Source organism: Palaemon carinicauda, chromosome 29 (genome assembly GCF_036898095.1).
Source record: "Palaemon carinicauda isolate YSFRI2023 chromosome 29, ASM3689809v2, whole genome shotgun sequence".
NCBI classification, from domain to species: Eukaryota; Metazoa; Arthropoda; class Malacostraca; order Decapoda; family Palaemonidae; genus Palaemon; species Palaemon carinicauda.
Genome location: NC_090753.1, coordinates 69,295,749 through 69,310,805, shown reverse-complemented (window position 1 = coordinate 69,310,805; position 15,057 = coordinate 69,295,749). Strand labels below are relative to the sequence as shown.

The following is a 15,057-nucleotide window of genomic DNA, read 5'->3' as shown; positions in this document are numbered from 1 at the left end:
TTACATTATTCAAAATTATATCACTTTCGGAAAACTTCTTGGTATTTTTTATATTTCTGGTAATGCAATCCAAACCTCAGACCCAGTCTTATTTTGCTTTTTAAGATTTAGTAGTTTTCTCCATTTGTGTTGACTAGCTAAAATGTCTTCTTGTGTTTCTAAATACTTTAGATCAGATTGTGTAAAACTTAAAATGTTGATGGTGGCCTGGAGGTTGCGTCCTTGCCTGCAAATAATTATACTTTGTGTATGCATACTAGCATTTTATCCTTTCCTTTTAGTTTCCTTCTTACTGGAAATGATTATATTTTGTGTGTGCTGATATGTGTAAGATTAGACTTAAAGCTCAATGGTCTTAACAAAATAACTATATAATAATGGATTTTTTTATACATTACAGTTTAGATATAGGTACGAGATTCAACACCTTGCCAAGAGAAAGTCGTCTCGTGATGACCGTATTTGGCCTCAAGATAATCGAGCCAGAAAACAAAGTGGAGCAGCCGAAGTACATCAGAGAGGAACTTGGTTGGGCGGCAATACAGTATTTCTCCTTTAGTGGGTACGGACATTTTTATGCTGTTGTTTTTTCTTTTCTCTACTGCCCAGATGTCAAACACAAACTGTTAAGTCTTAAGAGAAAAGTCTCCTAAAGAATCTTTTTAAGTGGATTAATGCTATATAGTTTTAAAACATTCGGGTAGATGTTTTGTTTCTCCTTAAAGAGCTTGTAGTCTGTCATTGACCTGTGGCCCGAGAAATTTGGTTCTATCCTTTAGTTAAATTGCTTGAAGGAGAGTTGAAGCAGATGGTTCAACACTTTTTTATTATAGTACAGTAGTGTACATGTAATAGGGAAACTACAGAATACAGAAAGGGAGACCTTTAGATGCTGTTAGATGACTTTGCGATCGGAGGAAGAGGGTTGAACTAGTATTAAGTATTGGACCACATTGCATTTTTAACCATTATATTTTATTTCTTTAGGATGTATTAGATTGGAAGTCTTTTCTGTATTCGTGCCTTTTGAGTGGACATTTAAGAAATTCAACAAAGTTCCCTTTTATCCTGAATTTTTATTTGAATTTTTTAATTGAATTATTAGAGATATGGTTTGGTCAGAAGTTTTGAGGTTGACAATAACAGAGGAGTGAAAGTTCCTAAGATGTATATTTCCTAAGTACTTAAGACTCATAGCCACAAAAGTGGTTATTTTTTTTTTATGTAGAAGGGAATTATTTTGTAAATAATGCTAAAAACATTTTTGATCCAAATGAAATTCTGTTTCTTAAATTTTAATTTTATAATCCATTTTGCATTCAGCTTTTAGCCATTTATATATGAGGTCACTTTTTTCCTATTAGCTCTCGGCATCTATTTTCTTGTGTTTTGTCCACACCTTTTTTTATGTTTACATGAGCTTATTTTGTCAAACCAATATTTGAAGTTATGCTTAACACTATTAGATCTACACATATTCATTCCAATGAAATCTTTCTGGGCAGTTTGGTTATCTGAATGAATTTGAATTACAGAATATTGGTTGAATTGTCCTTTTTTTGTTTTTTTCTTTTTTATTCAGCAACCTTGCTCAAGGGGCTCATCTGCTCACACTCTGGCCTATGGCAAGTGACAGGCGGTTAGGACCAGCCCCTTACTCGTCGGACCATCCACAAGTTCATGGCTGTCCTGTGCTCTGTGAGTTTAGGGTTTTTTTTTTTCAAGATAATGTAATGACGAAAGACATTTAAAACGTAAATGAATACCTAACCTAATTTTTAAAGAAATTAATGGTTTTATTTCAACACTTACATTAATGAGATGCTTGCATATAATTGTGGTTTCGTATGATACAAAACTCACTCTTGTCTAACTTTTGGTCTCTTGGATGCATGCATTATTAGAAGACCATGGAGCTTCTTTCAAATAAGGAAAACTGTCTGGGAATAATAAAAACATAAATACGAGCCAATGCAACTGAAAAGATTAGTTTTGTAGTGCTATTTTCAGTTTTTCTAATGTTATTGACTTTAATTAGTAATTTCCATATATAAAATAGTACTAATAGTAAATTTAATTCATATTCATTGTGGTTCTCAAAGAAAATTGTACAAGAATGGATGTTTTTAAAGCTCATTGATATCTAGTAATAAATACAATATTAATCTTAGAATGAAGATGCTTAAATACTTTACCATAGTTTTGGGGAACCTGCTGTGAGCCTAACAGAGAAGTCTGAAATCAATTCTGGGTATAAGGGCCCCTGCACACGGAGTCACTTTTTAATGGATGCTGGCTGCCACTATTTTGGGGCAAAAAGAATGAAATGCACGTGTTTCTATGGATGACCGTATGTTAGCCAATTTTTAATGGTGGGTATGTCGGCCAATTTTTAATGGTGCGTATGTTAGCCAATTTTTAATGGTGCTTACGTTAGCCAATTTTTAATGGTGCGTACGTTAGCCAATTTTTAATGGTGCGTATGTTAGCCATTTTTTAATGGTGCTTACGTTAGCCAATTTTTAATGGTGCGTACGTTAGCCATTTTTTAATGGTGCTTATGTTAGCCATTTTTTAATGGTGCTTACGTTAGCCAGTTTTTAATGGTGCGTACGTTAGCCAATTTTTAATGGTGCGTACGTTAGCCAATTTTTAATGGTGCGTACGTTAGCCAATTTTTAATGGTGCGTACGTTAGCCAATTTTTAATGGTGCGTACGTTAGCCAATTTTTAATGGTGCGTACGTTAGCCAATTTTTAATGGTGCGTACGTTAGCCAATTTTTAATGGTGCGTACGTTAGCCAATTTTTAATGGTGCGTACGTTAGCCAATTTTTAATGGTGCGGTGTTTACAGCTTCCCCCTCCACTTTTTTGTGGCACCACAAAACAATGTTAGCCACCATCCACTGAAAAGTGTCTCGTGTGTAGCCAGCCTGAAGGTTTGAATGATTTTACCAAAATCAAGGGTACTCAAACCCTTAAGGTTTTATTGAATTCTTATTCTCTCGCTTGACTTTTTTTTATACAGAGATAATCATACATTTTACCTTCTGAAGATTGATTACAATTTTGATCTTTTTGAATTGTTTTGTATAGTTTACAAAGTATAAATAGAGATGTTAAAGATCAAATAGAGGTGATTTTACCATTAGAGGAAAAAGGGCACAATAGCTATGTAAGCTATAAATGTGGGAGTGGAAAGGTTCCAGTCTTTAGGAAGTCCTTCGTGATCTATGAGGAAGGGCATATAAATATACTAGAAGAGTAACAGTCAGGGCAATAGTAGAGAGAATCGACTGATTTCTAACCCCATAAAGGGAGAGTAAATTATAGAAAACTTAATATTTGTGGTAATGATTTTTATTAAACATAATAAACTAATGAATTTCTTTCTCTACAGCTGTTAAGTTAATGGATTTTGGTGGTGAAATTCTGTTCCCCGAAATTGTGCCTCTTGCTCCAAAGAAGTTAGAATTTTCATCGCTAGACGTCAATACTCAACAACAGCTGTCTGATATTATTGAAAGGGACATTTTCACTTTTAACAAGTAAGTTTGATGTAAATTCCAATTGTTTGGTTCGATGGAAGTTACAATTGAGGCTTTAAATCTAAAGCAAGGTCAATTTTGTGTCTCGAGGTGACAAGTATAGCTGATGAAGTTGGTCAATCTCCATTTTGGTTAAAAGTCTAATTGTTATCATTGCCTGCAATATCAGTTGTTTGTGGAGATAGCTTAATGCATTTTGAATTATCAAAATCTATTTATTAGGTAGGGGTTTATTGCCCGCTGAGGCCATTACTTCGATGTATTCAGTATACCTATTTACTTGAGTTAAGGAGTTTCATCATATAAGGTATGAAAAATGCCTTCAATCAAACCCTAAGTTAAATTGCAATTCATTGGGTTTGGCTATATATATGGACAGTATGTGGGGCCCGATTGGTAACGTGTCTGCCTGGTGTTTGCCAGTCAGGGGTTCGAGTCCCGCTCAAACTCAATAGCGCCATTAGTGTCTGCAACCTTCCCATCCTTGTGAGCTAAGGTTGGGGGGTTTGGGGGAGCCTATAGGTCTATCTGCTGAGTCATCAGCAGCCACTGTCTGGCCCTCCCTGGGTCCTACCTTGGATGGAGAGGAGGTTTGGGTGCTGATCATATAATATATGGTCAGTCTCTAGGGCATTGTCCTAATTGCTAGGGCAATGTTACTGTCTCTTGGCTCTGCCATTCACGAGTGACCTTTAAACTATTATGTTGACTCTTCGCATGATGGATGCTAACTTGGATAAGAGTTCTGTGGCTTTGGATACTGAGAGTTGCTCTTTAGTAGAAGACTCGAGACAAATCCAGGATAATCCTAGGGACCCACTCCTCAAAACATCTTTCAATACATCATGGTTGAAATAATCCAAGTTACTGTTTTATTGCACTGATGTTGAATAGTCGTGAGCATCAAGTACATTATATTATTATTATTACTTGCGAAGCAACAAACCTCGCTGAAAAAGCAGGATGCTATAAGCCCAAGGGCTCTAACAGGGAAAATAGCCCAGTGAGGAAAGGAAATAAACTGCAAGAGAAGTAATGAACGATTAGAATAAAATATGTTAAGAACAGTAACAACATTAAAATAAATATTTCATATATAAACTATAAAATTTTAAAAACCAGTGGGAGAGGAACAAGATAGAATAGTGTGCCTGAGTGTACCCTCAAGCAAGGCAACTTTAATCCAAGACAGTGGAAGTCCATGGTACAGAGGCTGTGGCACTACCCACGACTAGAGAACAATGGTTTGATTTTGGAGTGTCCATCTCCTAGAAGAGCTGCTTACCATAGCTAAAGAGTCTTTATTACCCCTACCAAGAGGAAAGTAGCCACTGAACAATTACCGTACAGTAGTTGACCCCTTGAGTGAAGAAGAATTGTTTGGTAATCGCAGTGTTGTCAGGTGTATGAGGACAGAGGAGGTAAAGAATAGGCCAGACTTTTCGGTGTATGTGTAGGCAAAAGGAAAATGAGCCGCGACCAGAGAAATGCATCCAATATAGTACTGTCTGGCCAGTCAAAGAACCCATAACACTAGCGGTAGTTAAATGTTTGGGCTAGAATCAAGAATGAGGGTTATCTTGGTAGATAATTAACTTGGATGCTTAAATCTCCTTGCTTTTTGGCCGTGGTACTGGATTTAAAAGATCACAATAAATTTGTTGATGATAGTTAATCATCTCTCTCTCTCAAAGCAATGCTATCAAGTATAGGGTTTTCATAATTTCGTTTGTTATAATTGTAACTAAAAAAGAGAGAAGAAAAAGAAATGGAAAACTTTCTACTCCCAGATGGTATGATTAAAGCAGGTGACTGCAGCAGAATCAAAATAAAAACCCCATGAATACATAAGATATGTATGAATCATTTTACTTAAAAGAAAGGGAAGAACATAAGGTGCTGTACATTATTACAGTATTTCAAAACACACTGTAGAAACAACACTTAAATACAGTAACTCTTCCCATACAAAGTTTTCTACACCACAAAATTTCTTTTTGTCTTTTATATTTCATTCATTCCCGCTGATACTTTTCAACAGAGTTATCCAACATGAATCAGATGTTTTTAGGCGAGTTATATATAAAGAAGTTATTTGTCAATTATAAACTTATAAGATAACGGTAACAATAATAAATGTTTGTTTGAAGAAGTGCTATTACAGTTCTCAATGGACTTGGCTTTAGTATCTGGGTTTATTCATTGACATCTTCCATCCATTCATGTGAGCAAGCTAAATTATTGGTTCAATTGAGTATCTTATGAGGGGCAAAAACCAGTGTGGGTCGATGGCACTCTTATAAAATTGAGATATGGAAAATTATGTTGACAGGGTGTACCTGCAGCTTATATTACCTCTTATTAAGCTTAGATTATGATATAAATACTAAAATTTAGTATTTTTCTACTCTAGGTTTCAAGAACCTATAAAGTTATGAAGTAAATGAGGGAAAGAGCTTTAAAGTCTCATACTTTTTTACACAAATACAAGAATTCTGAGAGCAGGTGCTTTATGGTAACTTTTTGAACAGTAATCGATGTGTTGTTTGCTTATGGACCAGGGTATATGTTACTTTCTGTAATATTTTTACAATGGATATTTCCCGTTAAAGGGGTCTGTTGGTTCTTAATGTCATTATTTTTTATATGTTCCTTTTGGCATTGCCTTACTTAAATGTCCAGCTTCATTAATGTCCTAATCCAGTGTTCACCCCCTTTTTTTTGGCTGCAATACTTACCTTTTTTCATATTAACCCTTTTACCCCCAGGCTCTTTGGAAATTTCCAACCCTTAACCCCCAAGGGGTTATTTTTTTCCCAGCACATTTTGCAGTATATATTTTTTAAATTGCTCTAACAGCCTTAATTTTCGTCATAGAGAGGTCAGGTTGGTCTCATTTTCTTGGAAAATGCCAGAATTTTTCAACAATTTATCAAAATTATGGAAAAAATAATTTTTATAGCATTTTTTTGCAAGGACGTACCGGTACGTCCATGGGGGTAAAGGGATGGGTTTTGTGAAACGTACCAGTACGTCCTTTGAGGGTAAAAGGGTTAAAGTTTACTCCCTTTTTTTATAGAAAAATTTCAGTTTTGCCCATAAACAGTCTAGTTGCAATAGTAATAGATTGGTTGCCGATAGGCTGGTAGGGTGTTTCAGAAAAGTTTCTGCTTTGTAACCTGGTATAACAAACTTCTTTTCCTGCCAGAGGGTCTGCCGAAGATCGTGAAATCCTGTGGGAAAAGCGACATTACCTACACGAGGAACCTTTCGCCCTCGCGAAAGTCCTTCTGGCAGCTCACTCCTGGGATGTTTCGTGCCTCCCAGATCTCCACTCGCTAGTCAAGAATTGGTCTGCTCCAATACCCGCCGATGCCTTACACCTACTTTTACCCTGGTAAGTGTTTTATACTTTTACTTGTTTCTTTAGATGACCGCGGAGGTAGCAGCAGTAGGGGACTCGGCAGTATGAAGCTTCATCTGTGGTGGAAATGTGGGAGGTTGGGCTGTGGCACCCTAGCAGTACCAGCTGAACTCGGCTGAGTCCCTGATTAGGCTGGAGGAACGTAGAGAGTAGAGGTCCCCTTTTTTTTTTTTTGTTTCTTGTTGATGTCGGCTACCCCCCAAAATTGGGGGAAGTGCCTTTGGTATATGTATGTACTTGTTTCTTTGGCTTTAAGTATTGTGGGTCTGTGGCCCTTGAAGGCTAGTATAGATATGCATTTTATTGAAATTATTTTTATTATTACTACCAGGCAAGGTATAACTTTAGTGTGGAAAGCTGAATGCTACAAGTCTAAGAGCTACAATAGGGGAAGGATCCCATTTATAAATACATATACCAAGGCACTTCCCCCAATTTTGGGGGGTAGCCGACATCAACAAATGAAACAAAAACAAAAAGGGGACCTCTACTCCCTACGTTCCTCCAGCCTAACAAGGGACTCAACCGAGTTCAGATGGAATAGCGCCAACGTTATCCCTGCGTGTCGTAAGAGGCGACTAAATGGGACGGGACGAGGGGGCTGGGAACCCCCTCTCCTGTATCTACATCCTTTGAGACATCGACATCCCATTTATAAAGATAAAAAATATGTAAAGATAAGTAACAACATTGAAATAGAACAGCCATATATGAACTTTAGAATAAGAATTATATCAACCTGTTCAACAGAAAAGAATTGTCCAAAAAGTTCTAACTAATGAAGTTCCACTGATTCAAATGCTAGATTAAAAAGATCATTCCAAAATCTGGTCACAGCTGGAAGAAAACATGGAATATACTGTATAGTCTTATGCCTTATGATGGTGTGAATTTTAATTAACTGCATACATAGCAGTGCATATAGGATGGTACAGTTGTGGAAGATGTGAATGCAATGATTGAACTGAATTATGAAAAATCTTTTGCATCATGGCTAAAACTAACCGAATGACACTGCCAGGATTAATGTAGAGATCAGGAATAAGAAATTTAATGGACCGCAAGTTTCCATTGAACAAGGGAAGATAAGAACAGCCGAAGACTAGACACTCAAAACAAGATGGAACGAAAGAATTAAAACATTTCTGAAGGATAAACAGAGGACCCAAAATTCTTGGACTTTAAACTAATTTTTTTGCGCGATTGATAAAGAAACATAGCGGATGTTCTCTATAATAATTTTGCAATCTAGAATCGCACCTAGAATTTCAAACGAGTTACATAATAGTTAGAGAGACATTGTCAACGCAAAGTTCTGGATGTTGAGAAGCCACTGTTCTCTACCTAACTGCAATTAAATTTTTGAGTTTAGTAAGGTTCAACTTCAAGCCCCATAATTTGCACCATGCACTAATTTTAGGTAGATCTCTATTGACGGAGAGACAGAAATTGAATGTGTTTGAGATTAAATGTCTAAGGAGTATGGCTGGTGTATCTTGAGTAGATAGGGTTAGGAACGACGTAAGGAGGGTGAGAATGGGTGTAAGAAATGAGTTAGCACCTAGAGTGGATATGAATATGTTGAGGTGGTTTGGCCATGTTGAGAGAATGGAAAATGGCTGTTTGCTAAAGAAGGTGGTGAATGTAAGAGTTGATGGGAGAAGTGCAAGAGGAAGGCCAAGTTTTGGGTGGATGGATGGAGTGAAGGAAGCTCTGGGTGATGAGAGGATAGATGTAAGAGAGGCAAGAGAGCGTGCTAGAAATAGGAATGAATGGTGAGCAATTGTGACAGTTCCGGTAGGCTCTGGTGCTCCTCCGGTACCTTGGATGACCCCGGAGGTAGCAGCAGTAGGGGATTCAGTGTTATGAAGCTTCATCTGTGGTGGATAACGGGGGAGGGTGGGCTGTGGCATCCCTAGCAGTACCAGCCAAACCTGGTCGAGTCTCTTGTCAGGCTGTGAGGAACGTAGAGAGGAAAGGTCCCCCTTTTCTGTTTCATTTGTTTGATGTCAGCTACACCCAAAGTTGGGAGAAGTGCCTTGGTATATGTATGTATGTATTAAGGGATTCAGCAACTATAGGTCTACATTCTGGAGATAGAATTGAGGCAAGGAGAAAAGCATCATCTGCATATGCAACGAGCTTGTTTTCTAGGCCAAACCACTTATCATATGTATGTTGTATGAAAAGAATGGGCCGACAACACCAGATATTACATACCTTTAGTGACTATGGTGCTTATCGACTATTACTCTCTCTGTTACTTAAAAATTTAATAACAGTTAAGAAAACACTCGCCTATTCCCATCTGTTGAAAGTTTGAAAACAAGGGCCTCATGATTAACACAAAGACAGGACTAAAACAAGAGCAATGATAGGGTTCAGACCCCTGCCAATGAATATTGCCAACATTTAACCAAAGTCTATGGACATTGCCTCCCACTTTTTATATGCGGATTGTACAGTAGATGGTAAAAAGTAACTATGTTGATCCAGAATCATGATCTTCATTCGTATCACGTCTATCATCTCTAGAATTTTGTTATGTTCTGATGATTAACATTTATCCATTGTTAAAATTTTGGTGAAAATCCAGTGTATCGATTTGTTTAGATGTAATGTTTAAAATTGTGAAAAATGCAAATACGAATCTAGAATCCGGATCCGGCATCGGATCATCCTTAAAAGTTAATGGAGTCGTCCTTGGCCTAAGATATATCTGTGGTGGAAATTTCGTCAAAATCCGTCGATTTGTTTTTACGTAATCTTTAAAATTGTGAAAAATGCAAATCCGGATCATCTTGAAAATTTAATGGGGTCGTCCATGACCCAAGATCGATCTATGGTTAAAAGTTTGTCAAAATCTGTTGAATAGCTTTGACGTAATCCTGTCCACAGACACATGGACAGATAAATGAATACGTAAATAGACAAAAAGATATAACATTTGCAGAGGTAATACGAGATTCCTTTACAGCATTGGAAAATGTAAGAAGAGATAACCAGACTATAGGGCTTTGGAAAGCTTTATAGGGGTTAACATCTTTCTAAAATCTCTCGATAGAATAGCATGTGAATGACAATGCATTCATCCCTTACTGCTTTTGGTGTTTAACCCTTTTACCCCCATAGGAGGTACTGGTACGTTTCACAAAAGCCATCCCTTTACCCCCATGGACGTTCCGGTACGTCCTTACAAAAAAATGCTATAAAATTTTTTTTTTCATATTTTTTATATTTTTATGAGAAAATTTAGTCATTTTCCAAGAGAATGAGACCAACCTGACCTCTCTATGATAAAAATTAAGGCTGTTAGAGCAATTTAAAAAGATATACTGCAAAATGTGCTGGGGAAAAAAATAACCCCTTAGGGGTTAAGGGTTGGAAATTTCCAAATAGCCTGGGGGTAAAAGGGTTAAAGTTTGCCAAGGTGATTATTTTGGGAGGCAAATGAGGTAAGTGTTAAATTTGACCTTCCTAACAGCCTTTGTAGCACTTACATTTGTAAAATGTTTTGAGTTATTTTTAACCTATATGTTTAAACAGATTTAACAAGGGGTTATATTTAGTTATGTAAGGAAATAGGTGGTCATGTAATGTGAAGTTGGGACATTTTCTACATTCCCAGGTATTTGTTACCTAACCCCGTATATGCAAAGGGCCGATTGTGTCACAATCTTTAACCTTAAATATGCAAAGACCAGTTACATGTTGCATTTAGTAAGCTTAACCCTATGAAAAGGGAAAGCAGAAAGTGAATTTTAATTGCATTTTTTGTTTATTTTATGTTAGTTATAGAACTTGCCTTTACTTTCAAATGCCATTGTGATAATATTTGTAAACTTGTATTTTTATATATGATTATTGATACTGGAATTTCACTTGATATTTCTCAATTAATGCTTATTTTATGATTTTATTTTCTTGTTTTTCATTACATCAAACTTCTGGTTCAAACTTGGAAGTTTTGATTTTTTTTAAGTTGATTGTGACTTCATAAAATTATTTAGTTCAATAGTTAACCCTTTTACCCCCAAAGGACGTACTGGTATGTTTCACAAAAGCCATCCCTTTACCCCCCATGGACGTACCGGTATGTTTCACAAAAGCCATCCCTTTACCCCCATGGACGTACCCGTACGTCCTTGTAAAAAAATGCTATAAAAATTTGTTTTTCATATTTTTTGATAATTTTTTGAGAAAATTCAGGCATTTTCCAAGAGAATGAGACCAACCTGACCTCTCTATGACCAAAATTAAGGCTGTTAGAGCAATTTAAAAAAAATATACTGCAAAATGTGCTGGGAAAAAAATAACCCTCTGGGGGTTAAGGGTTGGAAATTTCCAAATACCCCGGGGGTAAAAGGGTTAATACGTTTAGAGTAGAGTAATTGGTATGAAATGCATAGAAAGGTACACTGTTCATGTTGTCCCCTCAAGACGGATATACAGTACTTTTTTACCAACTCACTGCACTGGCCATATCCATTAGTGGAAAGCGATGTACCATATTGCCTTTACAATAAGCCCCATGGATAAGAACTCGGTTCAATATATAAAAACTGTTTTGAGTAAGTGCAAAACAGAATAAGAATTAATATCATCATCATCATCTCCGTCTATTGACGCAAAGGCCCTCAGTTAGATTTCGCCAGTCATATCTTGAGCTTTTAATTCGATACTTCTCCGTTCATCATCTACTTTGTGCTTCATAGTCCTCAGCCATGTAGGCCTGGGTCTTCCAACTCCTCTAGTGCCTTTGTAGAACCCAGTTAAAAGTTTGGTGACCTAATCTCTCTTGGGGAGTGCAAAGAGCATGCACAAACCTTCTCCATCTACCCATCACCATGATCTCATCCACATATGGCACTCGAGTAATCTCTTAGTTTCATTTCTAATCCTGTAAGCTCGTGGTTCAATCACGCCCCAGTTTTCTATACCGACACTCAATGAGTGAGCGAGTTAGGTTTATTCCTGGCATTTTATGCATTTTTTTTTTTTTTTTTTTTTTTTTTTTTTTTTTTTTTTTTTTTTTTTTTTTTTTTTCTGGTATATTCAGCAACAATAACTATGCCTTAGAAAGGGTGCTAGAGGAGCATTTTATGGAGCGACTTAGGTCGAGCCCAGAAATAGCTTCGTCAAAATCCCTTTTTTAATTAATTTTTATTTTAACCTGAAGTATTTACATAATTTTGTTGACTATCAAACCCACTTAATTCTTACATTTTTCTTTATTAGTTTTGCAGATAGTGTAGTCCGTGCACGTGCAATAGAGTGGATCAAAGGCTTGGGGTCAGATGAATTGGTTACGTTTTTGCCCCAGCTCGTCCAGGCTGTGAAGCACGAGGCGTGGGACGTCTCGCCTACCGCGGAGCTGTTGCTGGAACGTGCCCTCACTTCTCCCAGGCTCGCTCACCATCTGTATTGGTTACTCAATCAGTGCCTTCCTCTTCAGGTTCGTTTCGAAAACTTTTTTTTTTTTTTTTTCCACTTCACTGGCAACTTGTTTGGTTTTTTTATGTACAAATGCATTCTTTGTTTATAGATCCCTTGTAAAAACAGTTTGATTTTCAAAGCTTCATGAAAAATATAATATTTAGATTTGGTGCCATTCTCGATGTTCTAAAAACGAAAATTATATAGATAATTCTCGTTAAGACTAAAATATAAAAAAAAATGTATTTTCGATTTACTTCAGTTATCTATTACTAAACGCATCTGTATTAAATTCATTTGTATTTACATGGCGACTTCGAGTACTGAAATGCTCGGGATCTCTATATCCATAGTTTAAATGCAAGTCATAGCCTGAACGTACATCATATTAATGTTACAGACAACACACAGGTATATTGATAGATAGATATGTCTCTCTCTCTCTCTCTCTCTCTCTCTCTCTCTCTCTCTCTCTCTCTCTCTCTCTCTCTCTCTCTCTCTCTCTCTCTCTCTCTCTATATATATATATATATATATATATATATATATATATATATATATATATATATATATATATATATATATATATATATATATATATATATATATATATAGCCCACATCGTACAGGAAGGTATGGAAAATGGAGAGCATTGGGCTAGAAGGAAGCATCATGTTTTTCTTAAAAACTCTGATTTTATTAGAACAACTAAACTCTTAAGTAAACATAATGGGACTTACATTAAGCAAAAATAGTTATAAAATTCACACTCATAAATATGACGACTTGTAAATATCAAATACTAAATTAATTGTACCTCAATATACACTTCAAGTAAGAGAAACAGAATTAAATATATAACCAAGAAAACTAACAAAAAAAAAACATTGGAACATGAGTTATAAAAGAAAATGGTGGTGCTATTTCAGACACACTATAAGGAAACTCCTTTCAAGTGAATAAGCAGAAGACACCTTTCTAAAGTCAACAGATTGAAAACATTCTATTAGGGAATGACTTTTCTTGTACAGATCATTATCAACTTGCAAACTTGATGGGTTTTAACTCTTTTACCCCCAAAGGACGTACTGGTACGTTTCACAAAAGCCATCCCTTTACCCCCATGGACGTACCAGTACGTCCTTGCAAAAAAATGCTATAAAAATTAGTTTTTCATATTTTTTGATAATTTTTTGAGAAAATTCAGGCATTTTCTAAGAGAATGAGACCAACCTGACCTCTCTATGACAAAAATTAAGGTTGTTAGAGCAATTTAAATAAAATATACTGCAAAATGTGCTTGGAAAAAAATAACCCCCTGGGGGTTAAGGGTGGGAAATTTCCAAATACCCCGGGGGTAAAAGGGTTAAGAAGCTGTTTGTAAGTCTAATTTTGTCCTAGGGTAGGCTTGACCTAACTTCCATGCCTGCGATTTCCATTAGCAAAATTCACCTAAGTCTTATTATATATGAAAGATATCAATTTATTGCAAATTTTTTGCTAACTGTATTAGATTATATAATATAGTTTTATAAAAATATACCATTATCCTATTACTATATACAAACTTTTGATATAAAACCTAGAGATTTGGGATTTTAGTTGGATTTATTTGTATGTTCGAATGATTGTAAGTTGAATTCTTTGTATTTTTTCATGAATATTGTTTGTATTAATCCGTTTATATTTATTGATTTAGTCTGGTCTTCACATTTTAGTCTTATTATTTAACCCTTTTACCCCTGGGCTCTTTGGAAATTTCCAACCCTTAACCCCCAAGGGGTTATTTTTTCCTCAGCACATTTGGAGTATATTTTTTTTTAAATTGCTCTAACAGCCTTAATTTTTGTCATAGAGAGGTCAGGTTGGTCTCATTCTCTTGGAAAATGCCTGAATTTTCTCAAAGTTATTAAAAATATGGAAAAAATAATTTTTATAGCCTATTTTTGCAAGGACGTACCGGTACGTCCATGGGGGGTAAAGGGATGAGTTTTGTGGAACGTACCAGTACGTCCTGTGGGGGTAAAAGGGTTAATTTACCTATAGATAAAATTTTATTTCAAGTTGAAAGATTATTTGAATCATGTTGTCATGCTATCCAACTGCAATTTGTTCTTGCTGCAATGTGCTCTCCATATGGAAGGATTTTTAACGCCAGTACAATTAAAAGTCTTAGCAAACTGTAATTATAATATCCTCTTTCCTTCCCTCGCAGACCAACATGGGTGGTGAACGTGAGATGGTCAGCGATGCCCGTTACAGACGCCGTCTGAATTTAGTCACTAGAGCGTTGATGGCGATCTGTGGGAAGAACATGGAGAATAGACTTCTAACTCAGGAAGCGATACTTAGGGTGAGGATATACGTCGGATGTTCTTGAGGCTTTTATTTGTCACTTAAGGAATAAGAAAATATACTGATATGAGTGTTTCCATAAAATTAAGCCTAGGTTATATTTGATATTTGAATAGTGGATATCTTTGTTTTTCGAGGTTTGCAATTGAATTTCTGTTTTCTGATTTGGTATCATATAGTTTGAAATGAAGGTTTCATTTATTTTTCTTATGATAACTTTTGAGTCGCGAACGTTTAAAGATAAAAGCCAAATAAAAATCTATATAGTGCAAAATTCAAATAAGTCATAGCAA

At 36.0% G+C, this 15,057-nt stretch overlaps 1 protein-coding gene across 6 annotated transcripts in view; it reads left to right on the top strand.

Annotated features, from left to right (window-relative positions):
* Pi3K68D (phosphatidylinositol-4-phosphate 3-kinase catalytic subunit Pi3K68D) overlaps positions 1-15,057 on the top strand; it is a 95,400-nt gene that overhangs the window by 62,951 nt on the left and 17,392 nt on the right. For all 6 annotated transcript variants that reach the window (XM_068352718.1, XM_068352716.1, XM_068352719.1 and 3 more), the window contains 6 exons: positions 401-562; positions 1,583-1,698; positions 3,402-3,549; positions 6,758-6,946; positions 12,212-12,428; positions 14,625-14,762. In XM_068352718.1, the coding sequence (XP_068208819.1) occupies positions 401-562; positions 1,583-1,698; positions 3,402-3,549; positions 6,758-6,946; positions 12,212-12,428; positions 14,625-14,762 (970 nt within the window). The remainder of the gene's footprint in view (positions 1-400; positions 563-1,582; positions 1,699-3,401; positions 3,550-6,757; positions 6,947-12,211; positions 12,429-14,624; positions 14,763-15,057) is intronic.